The sequence below is a fragment of the Ambystoma mexicanum genome, chromosome 2p (assembly GCF_040938575.1).
Source record: "Ambystoma mexicanum isolate Mex_15411 chromosome 2p, UKY_AmexF1_1, whole genome shotgun sequence".
Lineage (NCBI taxonomy): Eukaryota > Metazoa > Chordata > Amphibia > Caudata > Ambystomatidae > Ambystoma > Ambystoma mexicanum.
Genome location: NC_090923.1, coordinates 553,828,072 through 553,849,328, shown reverse-complemented (window position 1 = coordinate 553,849,328; position 21,257 = coordinate 553,828,072). Strand labels below are relative to the sequence as shown.

The 21,257-nt window shown below is 46.3% G+C and overlaps 1 protein-coding gene across 4 annotated transcripts in view; it reads left to right on the top strand.

Moving 5' to 3' along the window:
• Positions 1-19,428, top strand: part of ACY1 (aminoacylase 1) — a 247,772-nt gene extending 228,344 nt beyond the window's left edge. For 2 of the 4 annotated variants that reach the window (XM_069644012.1, XM_069644011.1), the window contains exon 15: positions 15,645-15,946. In XM_069644012.1, coding sequence (XP_069500113.1) covers positions 15,645-15,809 — 165 coding nt within the window. In that variant the 3' untranslated portion in view covers positions 15,810-15,946. Of the gene's footprint in view, positions 1-15,644 lie in introns of all 4 variants that reach the window. The other 2 variants (XM_069644009.1, XM_069644010.1) reach the window with 2 other exon arrangements.
• The last annotated feature ends 1,829 nt before the right edge of the window (positions 19,429-21,257 follow it).

Below are 21,257 nucleotides of genomic sequence, written 5' to 3'. Positions count from 1 at the left end.
CAGGCTCAATGTAACATAGTTGGTGGTCTCTCTCTCTCTCTCTCTCTCTCTCTCTCTCTCTCTCTCTCTCTCTCTCTCTCTCTCTCTCTCTCTCTCTCTCTCTCTCTCTCTCTCTCTCTCTCTCTCTCCTCAAACCGCTTTCTGCACCTAAGCACACAGGTCTGTAACATGCCCTAGCAATGGTAAAGCCATTCTATGTGCTGACACGTCAAGAAACCGCATGGTGTAATGGTAATAATCTTCTCTATCTCCCTCTATATAAAGCAGAAAATCTGTTAGTTTGCTCCTTATTCAATTCCACACCGTTCCACCAATATGCACCACATTTTGTATAGTTACTGGTTAGGACCCTCTGGACATTACTGGCTATAGTTTTACACCCCACCCTTTTCCCCGGATTTCAGCCCCTTTACACGAAAGACGGTTGCCTGAAATCGGCAAAACATCAATGTGGTCGTAGGAGGACTGGACAGAGCTTGTTTTAATCGTCATGAAGCGAGGAACACATCTCCCTTGGAAAACATGTTTCAAAGCCCTAGGATGCACCGTTTCTGGGATAGTTTCACTGCAATGCACTGCACTGTGCCAGTGTGAGGCGACCAGTGGGGAAGAGCGCACAGAAGGTCCGAGTATGCTGCAGCATGCCAACTCTTGCCTACCCTCCACATCTGCTCCTGGGGTATGTCAGCCAGCCACATGCGCCCATTCTCACTGCAGTTTACTTCAGAGTGCAAAGCACATCGAGCGATAAGCGACATGGAAAAGTGACCTAAAAGATCATTGATTTTCAACAATTGACAACTATTATCATGTCTGGCTACAGAACCTGTGCAGATTACGGGTACTTTTTGCTAGTATTCAATATTACTAATAAGAAAATAGGAATACATTCAGAATCCTAATGACTAAGTAAAAGGAATATTGCGTCCTCCCGATAAAAGTGAGCAGGAACGTTTCTGATTAGGAGGACATAAACACAAATAAGAAAGTTGGCAACACGTTTGCAAGTGAGAGAATAGCAAGTATTGATGTATTAACTGTATTCTTAGCAATGAAAGGAGTGGCAAGTAAGAACAAAGAAAGCCAGCATCTGCTCAGTCTATGCACAAGACGAGTAACCCAATCTGTTACATACAGTAAGGTGCTACATTCAGTGCTCAGAAACGCAGACTGACATGAGGATGTAGCAGTAAAGCAATCAGACAATGAGATTTAGTCAAGCTCAGGTGTTGTTTTAATGACAAATGTTACAGACTTTGAAAATAAGAATCAAAGGTGCAGTCTGTCAAGTAAGTGTTTCTGAAGTCCATTTGGTATTGTTCTCTACAAAACGTATCCCTTGGTTTAGGGCCCCAACATCAAATATAGGCCTGTACTACCCAAGGTTGGTGGAGTGGCAGAGCAGCCAGGCTGATCTTATGAGGAGGAACGTGAGCTGTAAAGCAGTACAAAGAAACCAGAACATACATAGGTCCAAATGAACACTGACTCACGTGCAGGTATATCAAAAATGCTGATTTATTTTATATATATATATATATATATAATATATATATAATATATGCAGCAGCAGTAGTCGAGAGAGGCACTCTCCAGCAAAGAAATCTTCGTACTCGTGCATCGGTTCATGGTTTTGGCACCTTTTTCTCAGCATCTCTAGCAAACCATCACTACCGGTTGGAATCTTCTTCTTTTCTCGGTCCTGCACTCTGGTGAGGGGATTCATGTTTCTGGAGGTCCACACAGAGGCCACCGAAGTTCCACCGAGATTTGTCAATGGCAAGACGATGCACTCCAAGGTGGTCAAGGTAACCCGGGTATTGTGATTTTGCAGCCCAGGAAGATCGCAGGACGCAGGGGATGGCTCAAATTGAAGAGTGTCTTGAAGCTGGTTATGCCCACCAGCCCAGAGGAGGAAGTCGCCTTGGCGGAGCTTCCCTGTTGATTCAAAAATGGGCTCACAACAGCAGCGGTACTTCAGCAGCGCTTCTGCGGTTACTGGAGGTGCTGCAGGCGTCTCTGGTCGTAGTATTCTTCGGAGCTTCAGTTCCAGTGGTCAACTTAGCCTTCTGTCCCAAAAGCCTCACCTTTTATGCAAGAACCCATTAATTCTGTCCTATGTACCTGTCAATCACCTGGGGGTGGCTGTCTTTGCAGGACAGCGAGCTGCACTGTTCAAACTGGTTCCAACCAGGCATATCTTCAGACAAAGGCTGGCTCCTCCCTCAAAAAACACAATGCAACCTTGGCGGGCTTCACAAAGGGATTCCGCCAATGGCAAAACTCGGAGGCCCCACCCCAATCTAGAATGGTAGAAGAAGGGCCGGGAAGGAACACACAAACAAACGCAATAAAAGAAGACTGGGGCCATTTTGGGAAAATGGACACCTGTGGGTGCAGTACTGCAGCTGTGAAAACAGCATGTGAGTAACTAACGCAAAAATGGTAAAAAGGTATATACTGCCACCAGCCATTTAGGTTTGTCTGTTACTGCAACTATACAAGTTACAGGAGCAGTGGGTTACAATTCAGCCTCTCAGCACTCCACATAAGGTGGTGTGTGCTGATCCCACAAAAAGAATGGTAAGATAAACGGTATCCTACTATACTTGAGAACAGTAGTTCTAAGGACAAAGTAATAAAGAATAGGAAGGGAAGCCCAAGGGACTACCCAACAACACTACACATACTCCCCTTGCCCCCCCAAATCGACTCTACCAGCGACACTGCTCTCAGCAACTAACGCCCGTCCATCACCAACAACCTTGACATTCTTGCCTCAGTCATGAGGATCTGCTTGAAACCTGCCTCTAAGCACAACACCTGGTACGACTCTGAATGTTCAGCCCTGACACGAAAGTGTCATAGCTGCGGAACAGAAGTCGTAAACCGCAGGTGCACCCTCTGACAAACTGGCCTGCCATCTGCTCCAAAGCAATACAGACTCTCTATCCGTGCCAAGAAAAAGGCCCACATTCAGGCACGGGTATCTGGCACATCCAACAATATGGGTGAACTTTTCAAAATCTGCAGGGAACTAGCCAACCCTCCCGCAGTATCCTCCTCCTCCCCTACTCCCTCTCAGGCCCTCTGCAATGCACTCCCCGTTCACCACCAAAGCTCAGGATATCCAGAACAGCCTTGTTACACACTCTCCCAACCCATCCCTCACCCTTAACCACTCACCCTCCTCCGTCTTCCTTCTCCTCCTTTGCACTTGTCTCACCTGATGAAGTCACCAGAGTTGTCCGCTCCATGAACGTCTCTTCCAAACAGGTTTCCCCTTGCTCTTCCAGAACCATCAAGGACAACATTGGCTCTCTTGCCCCTGCACTTGCTGATCTCTGTAACCACTTCTTTGCTACTGGTTCTTTCCCCTCCTCCCTCAAGCACTCCCTTGTGTGCCCCTTCCTTAAAAAGCCATCAGCAGACCCTACCTGTCCAGCCCACTACCGCCCTATCTCCATCACCCCCTTCCTGGGGAAACTGCTGGAGAAGTTTGTCCTGTTCCAACTCAACTCTCACACTTAACTTGTTGGTGGTCTACACGACCATCAATCTGGATTCCGAGCTCCAGAGATATGGAAACTGCTCTCCTGAACACCCGTGAAGAACTGGTCTCATCGCTGAATTCAAACTCCCCAGCTGTCCTCGTCCTTCTTGATCTGCATTTGACACGGTCAACCACTCCATCCTCATACAAAGGTTCCACGACACCCTTGGTATCTCGGAACTGGCACTGGACTGGCTGACCTCCTTCCTTACTGATACTCCTCAAGTCATCCTGGGCACCTTCTCACCTCCTACTTCCTTCTCCACTTGTGGTGTCTCCCAGGGCTCTATCCTCTCGCCTTGGTTTTTTAACATCTACTTTACTCAGCAATCGCTTCTCATGTCCTTCATGACCTCCAACTTCCAGTGTTATGCTGATGACACAACTCTTCTTCAAACTTCCTGCTGACCCTCTTGCACCTTCTATAATCCCTGACTGCCTTTCTGCCATAGAGGCCTGGTGCCCTTCCAATGATCTCTGTCGTAATGCCAGCAAAACAGAGATTCTTCCCATTGTGACCCCTGCTCATGGCTTCTTCCCTTCACTCTTGCCTTCCTCCATTGGCTCTTCCCCTGCTCCCTCTTCTGAAGCCAGAAACCTTGGAGTCATCTTCGACTCCTCTCTCTCTCCTTCCTCCCTCACTCTCAGGGCATTGCCAAGAAGTCCCACTTTCAGCTCTTCCTTTTCAAAGGAATTCTTTCTTTTCTCACCTTCCCCCAGAAGCTCAATGTTGCGCGAGCCCTGGTTCTCTCTGATCACGACTATTGCAATAGCCTCCTCCTGAATCTTCCTTTTTCCACTCTGCGGCCTCTCCAGCTAATCTGGAATAGGGCAGCAGGACTTCTCCTTGGCCTCAAGTCCAGGGACTGCATTTCTCCTGCCCTAAAAAGTCTTCACTGGCTCTCGGTTGCTTCACAAATTAAATTAAAATCCCTCTGTATCATCCACAAGGCTGTCTGGGACCACACTATCTCCAACTCTCTCTTACTAAATATTCCACCTCTAGACTCCTGCGCTCCTTTGGCACCAACTCTGTGTGTGTAAAGCATTTCGCTATACAGATGGAAGGAGGTTGATCGCTTTCCTCAGCTGGCTCCCTTCTTTGGAACAGCCTACCCCTCCCTCTTCGTCTTGAGCAGGACTTTTTTAAATTCCAGAAGCTCCTCAAGACTTTCCTCTTTACCTAGCCCTCCCACCCCCGACTCTCCTCTGCTAATCTCACAAGTGCTGGTTTGGTGTTCAGGGACCTTATGCATCATGTGGGCCCTGACCTCCCACACCGAATCGCCCCCAGCTTCTGTCTGTCCTCAGCACTTGCCTCGGCTCGCCCTCCACCCTGGAGGCTCACACTTACCTTACATTGCACTTCACTTGTTCCTCACCCATGAGCACCACAGCACCTAGCCCATTCCCCCTCCCTTATGTACTTGCACATTCTGAACACTCACAAGGCATAGTAGGTTTGGGCGCTTTGAAACAGTATTTACTTCCTGTATAAACGCCTAAAAAGCAAACAATAAAAATATAAAAATAAGTGAATGCCTGTAGTGAAATACATGGAGGAAAGCATGGCTTCATTAAAAATAAAAAGAATATAGTAGCAGGAAAAAATAGAGTTCTCATCTCGGAGCAAAAAGAATGAGTGAGTGGTAAAAGTCCCACTCACTCAGGAAAGGAAAGCAACCAAAAAAAAAAGTATTCCAGTAAAAGTGCTGGAGGTCTCTCAGGAAAATTCTCCCTAACACAGTCTTCAATTGTTTTAGATTGAGGCGGTACAAGAAAGGAGTGATGCTTAAGCGTACTTATCGGGTTAGTATTTTTGGGGACATCATTCCTAAATTGAAACTTGAAACTGCAGTGTTTTACTCAAAATAAAAATAGGGAGCGAACGTGATTGTAACATGTTAGTTGCTTGAAAATCAGACCAGCGCTACAGGAGTTCCAGTGAGCAGGTCTATACCCATTGCATGCTTCCAGAAAGCCTACCTCAGCCTGCCCCCTCCTACCACCTCATGCCAGCCTCTTCTTTACCCCCTCTGCCCTGAAGATTGTTAATCTGTGGCCCAGTACCCCATTGTCATGTTGGGGATTCACCGCAGGGTGAGTGAGTGGCATGTCCTTAAAATGAACTGTGTTCCAGGTACCTGCTTCAAGATGCTGTAGACAGTGTGGTGAGGAGGCAGTGTCAACTGTGCTCTCCTACATGCCTCCTGTTGTCCCAGTGATTTGCCTGGGATAGGTTGGCCCCTGCCCATATGTCCAGGCCAGTGTTATTCTGATCCTAGGGCAGCCTGGTGAATGGATATTAGCAAAAAGTAAAGCCTGTATGCCACTTCGTCAGTATCACTTCCCCTCCACTCAGCCAAAGAACCTGGTGGATCCCTTATGGAACCACAATGAGGTGTAGGTGGACTCTCACTACAGACCAGTGAAATTGGCTAGAATTGCAAGCTGCCACCACCCAGTGCAGAGCACCCTCTCTACTGGCCCTGTCCACCCTACACCAAGTAAGCATTTGCCCAACCTACCTAGCATATCTATGCACCATAGACTGGCTCCTTTTTTTTCCAAACCTCCTGCCTCCCCTTCCATCCTCTACCCCCCTTCCTGGGCCTGCTCCATGTGCACCAGCATATCCCCTGTCGGCACCAACAGACCTAAGGTATCACTCCCTCATAACCTTAAATATAAGAGTGTGAAAAGGAACTACAAACAACTCCTTCTCCACTCCTAGCCCACTCACTTTTTGTATAAAACTTCTCATGCCCCAATACCAGAAGCATGGTCACCGCCCATTTTTCATTCAGAGAGCATTTACTCCTTCACTGAATCACTTGTCACTGCTATCCTCACAATTTTATAATTTCTACTTACACGGAGGTGATTGAAGAATTAGTACATTACATGGAGGGTGCACCACTTAAGGAAGCCCACCGTGAGCAACAGTGGACAAAAACCTTTGTAGATTTACCCGTGGAGTCTCCTCAAACCTTTCAGTTTTGACCACTGTTAAAGCAACCATATCTTTCAAATTGAATGGGTACCTTTGCCACTTTAGCTCCATCTACCCCAAGGCAAAGTCCCTCCGTACCCTTAATCCCACCAATCACCCATTAGTGAGCCTGATTGGTCACTTGACCCTCAAGGGTGCTGCTCCCACCAAGAACACCTTTCTCACTATTCTGCGCTACTAGCAAACATGACCCAAACTCCTGGAAGTTTTGCCTAGTCAATGCTCACTCTGCCAACAAATACTCAAATAGCCACCTGAACAACAATGAAAACAACCTTAATTTACTGAAATATGTTTCACAGAACATTTCATTGCTTTTCTTGATCTTCTACTTCCCAAATGTTACAAAATCCAGCACAGAAATATGGACCTGAAGGAAAGGGTGTTAGGGAGATTTATAATTTGTATGCTTCATCCCCTCGCCTAGTGAGACCCACAGCCCTGTTTGCTGGACTTCTGGACCTTTTTCTGTAATCCTGAATGAGTGGAGCCTTTTTTCCACTCATTCATTCTTGTGGGCACTGTCTTTTGGAACTCTATTCTTTGTATTTTTACCTGTCCTATAGAGTCTACTTTCCTCTCTAACACTTAAAGTCATCTGTAATTTACTATTGTAGCACACAACTCCTTATGGACAGAGTTGCTGGGGACCCTTAGGGTCCTCCTTTGTTATGCATTCCTTTATCCTTGAGTAACAACAGTTCTTCATGATAGAGGGATACTTATTATCTCTCCCAAAAACATTATAGTCTGAGAGATTGGCACACACAACCTTATGTGGAGTGCCAAAGGGATACTTAGTATCCCTCTACTTTCTGCTCCTGTGACTTTTATGACACATAGACAAACTCCTAGTTATGGCTGGTGGCAGTGGACATGTCCTACCAACTGTTGTGTGATCTTTCTACCACAGGTTATGACCATAGCCCCAACTTGGGGCCTCCCTTCTTTTTTTTGCCATTACTAGCGTGGTTGTTCTTTGTTAGCCCTTCTTCTACAACTCTGGGAGGGGTAGGCCGGTGTGTGCGTGTTTTGTCTTTGGCGGGAAACCTTTGGTGGCTCCGCCTAGGCTGCAGTGTGTCTGGGCAGGCAGGAAGTGGGGGAGGAGTTTTCAGCTCCCACTGGGGATCTGGCTGTCCCGATTAGAGAGCCCAGTGTGCCTTTCTGTAAACTGCTGAGGAATATTGCAAAAGAGAGAGTGCTGGAACTGTATAAAAGGTGAGGCTCCTGGAGTGAAAAGCAAGTCGACTACTGGAAGCTAAAGTAACCGAAGAAAAAGATGACCAGAGACACCTACAGACCCTTTGCAACATGGTGAAGTGACCACTGCTGTCCTGACCCTCTGTCGCACAGAAAACAGGAACTCCGAAGAGGACTCCTCCTTCTCTTTGACTGGTGGTAACAACCAGTCACAAAACGGCACATTGATTTGGGCCATCTCCCGAGGTCCTGTGAGATTCCAGTGTTGCTGAACCCCAATACCAGGAGACCTGCTACCCATTTCGAGTGCAACGTCGTGGAAAGGCTGAATCCATCCAAATTTTGCTGAGCCCTCAAGGACACTCCAGAGATCAGATCCAACTTGCCTAGACTCCCTCAGCGTTGTGTGGGACTGTAGGAAGAGAAGAAGATTGACCTGGCAAATTGCATCCTTTGTTGGTGCTGCAGAAAAGGCACCACAACCACAGAGTGACCAGAGAAGATGATGAAAGCCGGGCCAGAGATCCTACCTCGAGACTACTGCTGAGAGATCCTGTCCATTGTCCTGCCTTTTGTCATAAAACCAAGGAATCTGGAGGTTGGAGTTACGCTCACCTGGCTCCCACAGGGGCGTCGGTCGGATCCGGACGGCTGCGGTCTCCACCAACGTGATGCGTAGTGGAGAGATGACTGACTGGACTGGCCCTCCTAATCTTGTCTGCTTGACCCGTAGAAGTATTCTTCTGCAAGTGGAGGGATGGATTTAGCCACCCGTGGATTCAAGTGATGGCACCCCCCACAGTCCTCCCAACTAATCACCTCGGAAGTGCCCTCTCGGCAATCTCACCTTATATTCTTGAAAGATGGGCTCTCCATCCTGCATGGATTGCAGGGGCGCGTTGATGCCAGTTACTTCACTGGTTTGAAGGCGTGGAAGAGTTCCGGAGAGTATTGACTCTGAGGTTCCTGGCAAGGTCCAGTAAGTATCAAGTTCATAGAGTTCAATATGTCCGATGTTTCACTCTTGTCCCCCCTTCCTTCCTTGTCTTGCAGCTGAGATCGTGAGAAGATGCTCTCGTGGCAGCTGGTGACGCTCAGGTAAGAGTCTGTATTACCCGACGCTGTCCGGTAAATGTTGCACGTGTTTAACGTGTTCTCTCTCTTTGCAGGTGCGGCACATGAAGATGTGGAGAGTTATAGAATAATGCCTCCAGTGGTAAATCAGGTAAGTCTATGGTGGTAAGAGTTATATTTGTTGGTTTTCTCGGCTCACCTTGTTGTTTTCTTTTGTCCCCCAGGTCCCGGAGTTCGGCGAAGAAATGATGGAGGCAGCGCCGAATCGAAAGATACTGCGAGGACTGGTGAGTATGGTGCGGCGCTGCAGCTGGATATGCGACGCGTACAGAAATGATGTTCTTTCCAGGTCCGGAGGTGAGATGAATCTGGAATCAGGTGAGGAATTCGAAAAAAGTTTGTTTTCTAACCTTGTCCTTTTCTTCCTTCCTCTTTGTTTTAGGAGCTCCAGCTTCAAGGCGGGTGTGGCAGAAGACTGGATGCAGACTGTAGGCACGGTGAGCGTTACGCTGCTGGATGCAGAATAACGCAAAGCGTGTGCTGTTGTTCGGGTGTGGCTTAAATAGTCTCCAAAGTAGTTCCAGGTAAGAAGTTCCCTAGAACCACGCCCAAGTAAAAAATAGTCCCTGTAATAAAATAGTCCCATCCAGGCCTCACGTTGGCTTAGACTCACTAGCAGCATGGTCTGCATCAGGTAAGTAAAGTCTATGAGCCTGGCGCCTATAGCGCCAGGACTGATTTCTATGATGAGCCTGGCGCCTAAGGCGCCAGGACTGAACCCAAACAGCCCCCAGCCGGGGCTGTTGGGGTTTTATTAAGTATCTGGATGCCTGCTCCCGGAGCTGATGGGCTTGGTCCTGATGCCCGGGGGTAGGCATCATGACAGTCGGGTGCAGAGCTGCAACCCCGCGCAGCATCCAGCACAAATGTTTTCTTCAAACTTAAGGTACTGTGGGGAAAAAGGTATTGCTTACCTTATTCCAGAAAGTCGCTCAGGAGAATTTGAGTGCATGTAGAGTTGTCCAGGGCAGCCCCCTCTTACCTCCGATTCAAGCTGCTGCTCATTTCCTTTTAGGGAGCCCTTCATCAGGGTCTCCAACGTTGGTTAAATCTTCTTGTATCTTCTCTCCTACAGACTAGAAAGTATTCACAAGAACGTTTGACTTCTGCTACTTTTCAAGACTTTAAGCATCTTCAAACTGCCTTTTACCTAGGGTTGCGTTTTGGACTCATGGTTCTGTGATTTTGGCACCCTTTTCAGAGCACCAGTGAAGAACAGTTAGCGCCCAGTCGATTTGTCTTGCTTTCTCGGTCCAGCACTCTGGCAAATGCACTTTAAGGAGTGGAATCTTGTCTCTGCAGGTGCAGAACAAGTCCACCAATGTTTTGTGGGGACTCTATCTTTGGAATACGATGCACTGCACAGTGGCCACAGGTATATTGGCGGTTTACAGTCCGTGAAGGTCACAGCTGGGATGGCTCGAAATGCATGTTGGATTGAGATTGATTAAACCGACCAGTATAAGGGAGAGAGTCATCCTTTTCGGGGCTCTCCCGAAGCTTGGAAGAAGAGGTCGAACATCAGAAGACATCTCCAGTCGACTGGAAGTTGCTGTTGGTGTCTCTCCTGTTCCTCCTCATCAATTCTTCAGTTCCAGTGGCCAACTTGTCTTCAGCCTCAGGATCCATGACTCTTATGCAGGAACCCAGCCAATCAGCACCCATGCATGATTCAAACTGTGGATAGTGTCTGTCCATTCAGGACAGCCAGCATCCCAGTTGTAACTGGTTCAAGTCAGGCACAGCAGAAAACAAAGGACAGCAGAATTTCAGAGTACTCCCCTGTTACCTGTCGTCACAGACTCACTGGGGCCTTGGTGGGCTTCACAAAGGGATCCCGCTGAATACAAAAGTAAAACCAGGACCTCATCCACCATGCACGACAGAAGAAGGGCCAAGAAAGGACAAGCCATCTTGAATTGGCAGAAAAGAACACTGTCACCATCTATGGTGACCCTTCTGTGCCCTACCGTGGCTGTGAGTATGTTCTGGTAGTAAAAATTGCACAAAAGTAGGTAGGTCAAAGCCACTGCCACTAGCCATTCAGACTAGCTTGTCACTGTAACCAAAACATTACAGGAGCAGTGAGAAATGGGATAAATAAGGAACTACACTAAATAGCCCCCGGCCCTTGGGAACATGTGTTCTCACAAGGAATATAACTGAAATGTAAAAGAGAAGCCCAGTGGGCTCCCAGCAACACTGCACAGTGTGCTGTGTGCTGCAGAGGTCAAAGACAGATGCCACAAAACATGGAGAAAAGCAGGACTCCAAGAAAAAGGTATAAAAAGAAGCACAAAAGGATCCAAGCGATAGGGTACAGGAATAGTGAGAATAAGTGAGTGTGTAAAAAGGTTCCCACTTACTCAGGAGGACTGACTAAAAAAATCCAGTAGTCCAGCAAAAAGCACTGGGGGACTTACATGTGAAGGGGATTGCACATAAAAATGAAAATCAATCTAACAGAGCCCCTGGAAAGTTAAGAAAGGTCCCATGCAACAGTAAATCACTGGGGGAGACGTGTGTCACTGTCATTGTTGCCGTGCAAGGTCATGGGTTCAAAGGTGATCACCATTGGATGTCTGTAGGTTTCTGTGGAGTCCTCGAGGGGTAGGGGGGGGGACTCCCAGGTTCGGTGCCATGACAAAGGAAAGAACCCTCATTGAGGATTTCACAATTGCACATCTTGCATTGACCACAGGCAGAGTCAGGAGGCACTCAGCAGCTCAGTGGCAGGATTTCAGTCTTCCAGTAGGCTTGTCTCCTAGTGGAGGGCAGCACAATGTATTTCCTGTGTACCAGCACAGCCATGGGGCTGCCCATGATGAGTTTCAGCCATTTGGGCAGCTGTGAGTCTTTACAATGAAGAACAGCTGGATCTCAGAATTCCAGAGAAAATGCAAAGATGCATGCTGTGAGGACCGAAAGCAGGTGATGTACTTCGAGCAGAGCAAGTTAATAGTTGGCCCCACCAGTCAAAGGAACAAAGCATTTTGCAGAGGTCTTCCCTGCTGAATAGACAGTCGAGATTTTCAAACTGGTAGCGTTGACTGAGCCAATGATGGTTTCTGCAGCAATCTTCTGGTGTCCCTGAGATGTTTATTTCTTTAGGTCTGCTCAGCTCCAGTGGTCGCCATGATTTCTGGGTCCAACTCATCACATTCTATCCAGAATCTGGACTGGGGAGGACCCCAGCCCTCCAAAAGGGCATTTTCTGCATTCAAATGTGGAGGTGACTGCTTAATAGTGGACAACCAGCCTCCCAGAATGTGCCCAGCAATATCCAAGCTCCTGGAGGAATGTGGATTGGGGGCTGAGAACCCCTCTCCCCACATCCTACTAGCTAATGCACAAAAGGAGAGCCTTTTTCGGCATCTTGCAAGAAGCTTGCCAAGGTCCAAGAAGAAAGGGGTCCCTCCCCCACCTAGCAAGGTAGATCAATGGCCAACAAAGGACAGGCAATCTTGAACAGGGTTTTAAACAAACACGTGGACAGGCCATTTTGAGTATATGATCCTTTTCTCTGCATTATCACAGCTGAAAAGGCAATGCAGCCACAAAATGGGTAACAATGGAACAACTGCCACCAGCCTGTTGAAAGGATCCCTGGAAAGTAGCAAAAGGGCTGCGTAGGACAAAGAAAAGGGGATACAGGGTCCTCACAGCACTCCATGTAAAATGGCTTATACGGCACAGGTAAAACCACACTTCATATAAATAAGACTACTCCTGCAAAGTTAGAGGTAGGGGCTACCTAGTGAACCCAGAAGCTCATTGCAAAAAGGGCCCACCACTGCCATCAGAGAAGCATGGATACCAAAACAAAGGAGAGATGTCTCCCCTTCCTGGTACCTTAAAAAGATGTTCCAGTGTCCCCACCAAAAAAGTGAATACAGGTGGTGAGTGAGGCAAATGAGATAAAAACAATGTTTCGCCTTCAAAGTCAATTAAATAAATCTCAGTGAGTCCAGCAGTAGTGCTGGGAGGCTCAGGACAGAGACTGTAAGATTTGCTTAAAGTAAATCTCCTTAACACCCCCATCCCCATGCTCAGGGACAGGGGGGGATGTAATCCACCTCTGGATGGGTCTCCTGGTACAGTCAGTTTTACTTTCTGGACAGCTCACCTGCATTAATATATTAATATATTGGGATCCTCGCCTATGCTCTATGGTGAAGTTGAAGCCATGAAGGCTAATGGACCACCTTACAGTTTGGATTTCCCCCATTCATATTGATCAGACGCATTATGGGTTTGTGGTCTGTCTGAATCTTGAAAATAGCCCCTAACAGGTAGGGCTTAAACTTCTTCAGAGACCACACAATGATAAACACTCTTTTACCACTGTGGCCTACCTCAGTTCACTATCTTTAAGCTGTTTTCTGATTAAATAGATAGCATGCTCCCTACCATTGTCATCTACGTGACTCAAGGCTGCACCAATTATGTCTCTGAGAGACCTCGATTTGCACACTAAAAGGTTTCTGGTAATCTGGGGTTCTCAAGATAGGAGCCTGGCAAAGGGCATCTTTCAATCCTGGAAAAGCCTTCTGACATGCGTTGTATTCTATTTTACCTTGTTAGGTAATTTGACTGAAGATTTAACAGTAAGGTTATGGTGCACAGCTATAACGATCCTATAGTACCCTGTGAGGCAAAAAAAGGTTCTCACATTGATTTAAGTAGTAGGAGTCCCTCTGTTTTGTACTGCTTGCACTTTACAAGGTAGAGGCTGTATTTTACCCCCTCTTACCACATGCCCAAGGTGTTCTTCCCAAGTGGGGCTGTAGACTGCTATGTCATCCACATCCATAATTGCCATGCAAAAATTGTCTAGCTCATTCAGCACATGATTCAGTGATGTCTGAAAGCTGGCAGGTACATTCTTTTGGCCCAAATGCAGCACCCTAAATTGGTAGAGGCTTTCTGGGATTGAGAAGTGTGTCTTCTGCCTCGCATGGTCAGTGAGGCTATTTGCAAATAGCCCGAGTTGAGGTCAAATGTGTTGGGCTGAGCCAAGATTGTCCACCAGCTCATCTGTAAACTGATGAGCATCAATCATGGTGAATGATTTTAAGGCCCTGTAGTTCACACAGAACCCTACGTCCTTAGACCCTGTCTTTGGTACTAGTGCAACTGCACTATGCCATGGAATAAGTGTTAAATCACTGTTAGATCCAAAAACGTATGCACTTCTGACTTTGTGGTTCATTACAGAATCTGACATCCTGTAGGCCCTGCTTTTCACAGGTACACTATCACCACTGTCTATATCATGGTGGCTCCAAGATGTGCACTCACTCTGCTGCTTCAGTGTCTGTTTTGGAGAGGGGGCTACCCCTTAGGGGATTACGTAAAGTCACTCATCTTTCTCTTTGGCTGAGGCTAAGAGTCGTTCTCTTATTTCGGTCCTATGGATGAAAAGCATTCAATCTGTTTGTGTTAAAGACACGAGGGGCCTCCTTTACAATACCCTTATTGACCTATCCAAGTTTATCAATAATCTTGTAGGGGTCTGTCCACTTGGCTCTGGGCCTTACTGGTACTATGACAATCACCTGCTGTCATGGAGGGAACTCTACCTCAGAGTCCTTCTGGTCATACCAGTGCTTTACTAGTTCCTGACCAGCTCTCAGATTTCGACTGGCCATGCTCTTCCGAGGACCAGTACATCATCCGCTACATTAAGGAGGATGATGTTGGAGAATCCTCCCAACCTTCTACGATCGGGGGAAAGAAGAATCCGATTAAATAAAATAGTCTTTGTTGCCTTCAAATTCAATTTAAAAATAACAGTGAGTCCCCAGCAGTAGAGCTGGCAGGTTCAGGACAGAGAGGGCAAGATTTACATAAAGGAAATCTTCCTAACAACTGAGCAAGAGATGAGCTGCGTCCTAAATTGCTGTGACTTGCCATTCATTATATTATCACTACCTACTTTAAGCGATACCAAGTGTCAGGCATGGAGTTTTCTGATCCCAGCTGGGCTCGATATTCTTTGGAGCATTAATATAACTGCACAACACTTTGAACATATAGGCCTTGACTTTCCTACCATGCCTTACCCTGGCACAACCCTCATATGGATCCTGCTCGGATTACCTCGCAGCACAAGGCATTATTCTGCCGGCAGTAGCCTCCACGCAACACATCTGATTTTACTCAAGGGGTGATGTGGGCTGCCTATTGGCTACCTACCTAACTAACAGGCGGGCCCATACCTTACGTGTATGTAGTATGATCCCACAAATTGTATTTGTTCTTTTTAATCCCACTTCCATCAACTTGTCTTGAGAATAGTTTACACAAGATATATTTCTGCATCACTGAGCTGTAATACAACGATGACTCATGCATAGCTTAATGAAAATGAATCCAACAAATGTGTCAGTAATTGTTTAAAATGATAGGAAATACAGAACAAATACATCTGGGGCTTTGCCCTGCCATACGCCTGAAGCCCATGTGATTTAATAGAGAATGGGACTTTTCCTGATTCTCCGAGGAGCCCAGAATGAAGAAGCATGAGCTCTTTGGCCCATTTGGTCATCCGAGCTTAGAGTGGAATTGCAGCTCATGCTTTCACGCCTGATTGGCATGGGATGGAGTTTCCCTTCTCCAGCCTTGTGTTACCAGGGGATAGGCACGGCATGAACAAGCAAGACCGTCTTTGTTGTGATGTATGAAGGCACAGATTGTCTTATTTAAAAACGTAAAAAATTGTTGTTGTCTCTTGTTTTTTAGGCCGGCGTCCCTGCAATTGGATTCTCCCCAATGAACCGGACACCAATCCTGTTGCATGACCACAATGAGTACTTGAACGAACAGGTGTTCCTGACTGGCATCGACATCTATACACGTATCATCACCTCCCTTGCCAGTGTTGACCCTCTTCCTGATGAATGCTGAGCTTGGCAGTGCACTCAAGATGCTTCAGAACCAGATAGTAGCACTGGGATGAATCAGAACTCTTCCCTGGGCATGGCTCCCTGGCCTCGGCAGGCGGCCTCTTGCTCTGTGATGGGACATCCTATCTATCTCCCGCTTATTCATGAGCTACCATATGAATCAACATATACACAATTTGACTCCCCAGCATCTCTAGCCCCTCCCACACCACCCAGTACAGCCCCAGTGGGTGGTATTTCAATGGGTGTACTCAGAAGTCCAACAGAAACGAGAACCAGATTTAACATCAAACTACACACTTTTGCCAACATCATTGCTGCAAAGTAGAACCTGCTCTTCTGGCTTTTTCCTTGGGAATGACTTCCCGCCATCGGTAGACCCCTGCGTGCAGCCCAACCTATCTGGGGGTGTGTGTGGACTTGCCAAATGGTTGAGTGTGGGGAGAGCGTTCATTTCCGTACTTGTACTGAATTGTGGGTTGCCTTTGTTACAGACAAGCTGCATACAACCCATCCCATCCGTCATAATTGTTCATCTTAATTCACTGTTCCCTGCCTAGAGTGCATATATGGTAGGTTTCATTAATCGGGCATGTTCCACGCAGACCTACAGATCAATGTGCTGCACAATCACAGGGAGCCTCAGACACATGGTACAGCAATGCAGACAGCCACGACGGTCTCCCCCCTCAAAACTAGAAAACCAGAGGGAAGGTTGTTGATTGAACTCTTCTCAGGGACAGGAGCCCTTGTCTGGATGTCCTCCGGGGTTCTCAAGCATCATGCCCAGAGCATCCCGCTCATGTAAATGCATTTACTTAAATACTCCTTAAAAGCATTCAATTTTATTGGAAATTAAAATTATTGGCAGGACCATGATAAGATGTTCGCAATCTGGGCTGTTACCATATCACGATGCACTCATATGAAGGAGTGGGTTTTAAGCAAGCTCTACAGAGACATTTCATGTATTTTGGAGGGGGTCTGGGGAGCGGTCAGAATTTATGAAGAAGTCCTAACACAGAAGTCCTTTGTCTATCTAGAAAGAACCAATTCATTTTAATAAAAGCAAGGACAGTGTACACTTAGTTGAGACGTCTCTCTAAACACCCCGCGTTTCCGCAACACATGCCCGAATCATTCAATGCCACATGTTGTAACCCCCTTCCTTGCTTTATGTTTTACCCTCAACAACTTGTACAGTGCTCCCTTGCTTCCAAGCTAGGTCTGCGCTAGAAATGTTTCACCTCAAATGTAAGTACAATGTATTAGCCACCCAATGTCCATAACTGAAGGCGCCTCACTGACCTCGCCTACATACCCGAGTTTCTTCAAAAGAAAAGTTGCTGTGGATCATTTACCATCCAACCCAGAAGAAGAGTGCCTCTCATCACACATTTGTTTGGTATTTAGGCACATTCACTGGACCAAAACAGCACTGGTAAGTGTCTGGAATGAATTTCTGTGGATGGTCAATGAGGTTGCCATAGTTGTCCTTATGGAACTCTACAGTCTTTAACACCAAATACTACTCCATTCTTTTCGAAAAAGGCTTTAGACAGTATTCTGTACATAAATGGTTCACTAACCTCCTGAAAGATACCATACAACAGTGTTCCCTGGGTCTCAGTCTTTCCAAAGGGGACTTTGTACTGCAGAGCACCCAAGGAGGCTTTATTGACCTCTATGCTTTTTGGCATATCTTCATTGTCTCCTGTGCTTTTTTATCTCATCTACAGCTCCCCATCTATTCGTTCTCTTCTCACATTGTTCAGAGAATCAAATCGACTGGCCTAGAAAATCAAAAATCCAGAAGTGATCATGGATATAAAGATGTCCCGTAGGGCTCAAATTGGGAGTTTTGTGTCTGCGAAAATACAAAGATGTATGCTTTTTACCCCCACTAGGACTGTAAGCTCATAGCAGCAGATATTAAGAAATATCATGTGCAGTATATCAGAAATACTGCATTCTCTGTTTTTAAAATATCTTTGGGGAATGAAAGTCGTATGGGGCAGGAGAGATTCACATGGCTTCTGTCTCATGAAGAAAAATGCACAACAGAGTTAGTAATGATCCTTTTGGTTATTATAATAAACATGGGTTAAGAATGGGGGCATCTAAGATGCCCATATTAACCCCCCCAGGCAGGGGTCCCGAGCACCTTTTAGTCCTTTCAGAAGAAAACCTTTTAACGTGCTTGTATTTTTACCAGCATCTTTTTAGTAGAGATACAAATATGCAGAATTCCAATACAGATTTCAAATTCCTAATCAAGGGATATTCACTGGATGTGTTATTATTGAAACACCCCATGAAGTGTTCAGCTCTTGACAATCCATAATAAGGAAGATGGTAGTTTCTGCCAAACTGCTATAGAGGGATTAGGTGTACAAAACCCCAGAGCAAGTGCCATCTGGGGGTTAAAAAAAGGATTCACTTGCCTGAGGCAAGAAGAGCCCTACACTGGCTGCCGCCTTCAGACCAAATAATTATTAAAGGTTCTGTCCACAAATGTCTGCATGGTCAGGCACCTAGAGGAGGATAGGTGCCAAATAGAAGACTAGCAAAGGAGTTAACACATGTTCACTTATAGTTGCCAGAATGTGGGGCTCTCTACCTCTCTAGACATTTCGAAACTGCTGTCCCTGGAATCAGTCAGGCATTCATTAAAACCATCTTTAGCTGCTAGGTAGAGTATTATGGGAGTATTATCAGATCAGTGCCTAGATACCCTTTTGGGGTATAGTTTACCTTATGCCATCTACCCATGGCTCTCAATTGTGACTGGTACACAAGTAAAAGGATAACTCATAACCCTGCTATTATAACATGGTTCTAAAACTCCATCTTCAGACTAGTAGCTGTGGTGATTACGTCGATTAGCTAGCATCTGCTAACCATTATGGTTACTGTTTCAGGGTTAGGGTTATGTGGCCTGTCTACATGTCTCACTGTTACAGCACTAGGTATTCTATCGTCTATACCATGCCAGCGGGGCTACAGAAGCGCTAGATGCTGTCTTCTAGCCAAGTGTGCTCCTCTGGTCCGCACAGAGTATGCGAGTCGTGCTCTGGCACACCCTTTATTTTGTTCTTCTCCGTTTGTCAACGTTATTGCTCTTCTCTTTGCTGAGGTGTGGTTGGCTTTAATTCCCGCTTACCCACCACTGTCACATCCGGCCTGGCGGGAGAGGGCTATGAGTGCCTGTTGCAGAAGGTGATCAACAGAGGCAAGGGGTAAAACAAGCAAATCACTCTCGGGGATCACGCGGCCCCCGCAAGCGGGCTCCCCACTAGTTAATTCCTTGGCAACTTCAGCGTTCCTGGATTGCACACTTGTAACTCATTTACACTCACGTGCGCTCACAGGCATATTAGTTAACACAAACACCCACAATTGGTTTAGTTATGCTCACCCTTCATTCTCTCATTCACTCCCCTATTCATATTTGTGTACACACCCACAGCCTCCTAGAGAGGCACACACAAGTGCCTGCCCTCTCCACAAGCTCTCCCGTGTAGTGAAAGTGTGCCAGGATTCTCAAATCACAAACTGGTGCTTTTCCAAGACCACCCTCACTGCGAATGATTCATGCAATAAAGGTTGTCTATACCCCATGGAAATGTGAGAGCTTTGTGTTTTATTTATCCATAGAGCTCCTCGGCTGTAAATATCTGTTCTATACAAGGCCGAACGGGCCTTGAGGGCAATGCCTGAAGAGCACACTGAATGTGATGGTGTGGTGCAGCAATTGTGGTCTAAGCAGGCCAGTCTTTGCAATACATCTTTTCCAAAAAGTCTCCTTGTGTACTAAAACAGTCTGTCTCAAAAAGGAGCAAAGTGCAATCTGGAGTCTCTGGAGGATAGCTCAGGCCCAACGTGACACGGAGCACCACAGGTTCGATCCCCGCTTCGCGATTAGAAACCTCTGGGTATTAAGAGCGTTATAAATAACCTATCATATCATATCATCTGCGACTGTGGGCCACTTATTCTTTGGTGTATGAACCAGGTTTATGCCCCAGTTCAACCTTGATAGGAGATACTGCTCTTGCCCACCTCTTCCTAATGTAGCATGAGGCAACCGGAAGAACCTACATAGCTGGTTCAGGAGAGTGTGCATCCAGGGGAAGCAGAGAAGAGACTGCATCCACAGGATTATCATTTATTAGAAAGAATGGCGAGTACTTCTATCATAAACACTTTACATAGGTTATGGCAACAGCTGGTAGGGCAGTCGCTGTGAAGGGGGACTTGGAATGGGAGATAATGGTTAGTGACCAGATTATGAACGAGGGAGACGCAAAGTGAGAATATGGATTGGCGACATCAGTGATTGACAAAACACAATCTAGATTACTTACTTTATGTACAGTTATTTTACGTTACTCTGTTTTTTACCTGCACTGCTGCGATTTGCGTGATTTCCAGGCTCTCGTGTGGACCTGAAAATAAGAGAAGGGGTGGGTTTTGTTTTGAGAGTGAATGCTTTTGCTGTAGTGTAGGTAAATGCAGTTCAGAAAACCCAGTGGCTGTGTGTGGGTCTGCTTCTAGGAGGTATGGGTTGGTGGGTGTGCATGCGCTAGAGTCCATATCAGAGGACTTGTTTTCCCATGGTGCAAGGATGCATTGTTGAGTTGGTATTGTGTAAGTTATTGGAAGAGGTCTGGAGTTTGGTGTCAGTGGGAGAAGGTGTTCTAGATGCTCTATGTGCATGTCTTTGTTGGTTTGCCTGTGGTGTGTTTGCAGAGATTATGGAGTATTATAGTTTGGGTTAGAAAGGGAATGATAGTGATCCTCAGTTGTAGGGCCAAATCAGTTACGCAGGTAGCTTGTTGAGTAACCAAAATGATTCTGCTGTCTTCAACAATGGGTCATGGTTGCCAAGTTATCTTGGCATATTAAAGAGCCATCATTTTACTGCTTTTATGAAGGTCAGGTGTTACTCTATTGTATGTATTCCCTTGGGGGCGAGTTCCATAGTTTCATTGGAAAAAGCTTATCCAACGTATTTCTTTTTTAAAGTTTGGATTCAAGGAGTATGTCATTGCTGGGCATCAGCGTTCTATTTGGTCTGTAAATGGAAACCTTTCCTTGCTGGAATTCTGCTCCTTGGCAGTGAATTGCCCTGTGAACAATGCAGAGCATTTTGAAATAGATCCTTTTCTTGACTTGTTGCCAATGATGAGATCTAAGTGCTGACGTGTTGTGTGCTCTCTTGCTGAGTCTAGTAGGAGTTGTGTCTGCTGTGTTATGAATCGGTTCTAGTTTTTTGGTGCAGTAGTCAGGCATGGTAGATGCTGTTTGGCAAAGTTGTTTCTTGACATAACAAGTGAGCTAATAGCAAGAGTTCTGTGTGGAAAATTGAGCAGGACAAGATCTGTCTGATAGAAGGTAGGTGGAAGAAACATTTCCTTACTTTAACTTGAGCTTCCATTGGTGGCTT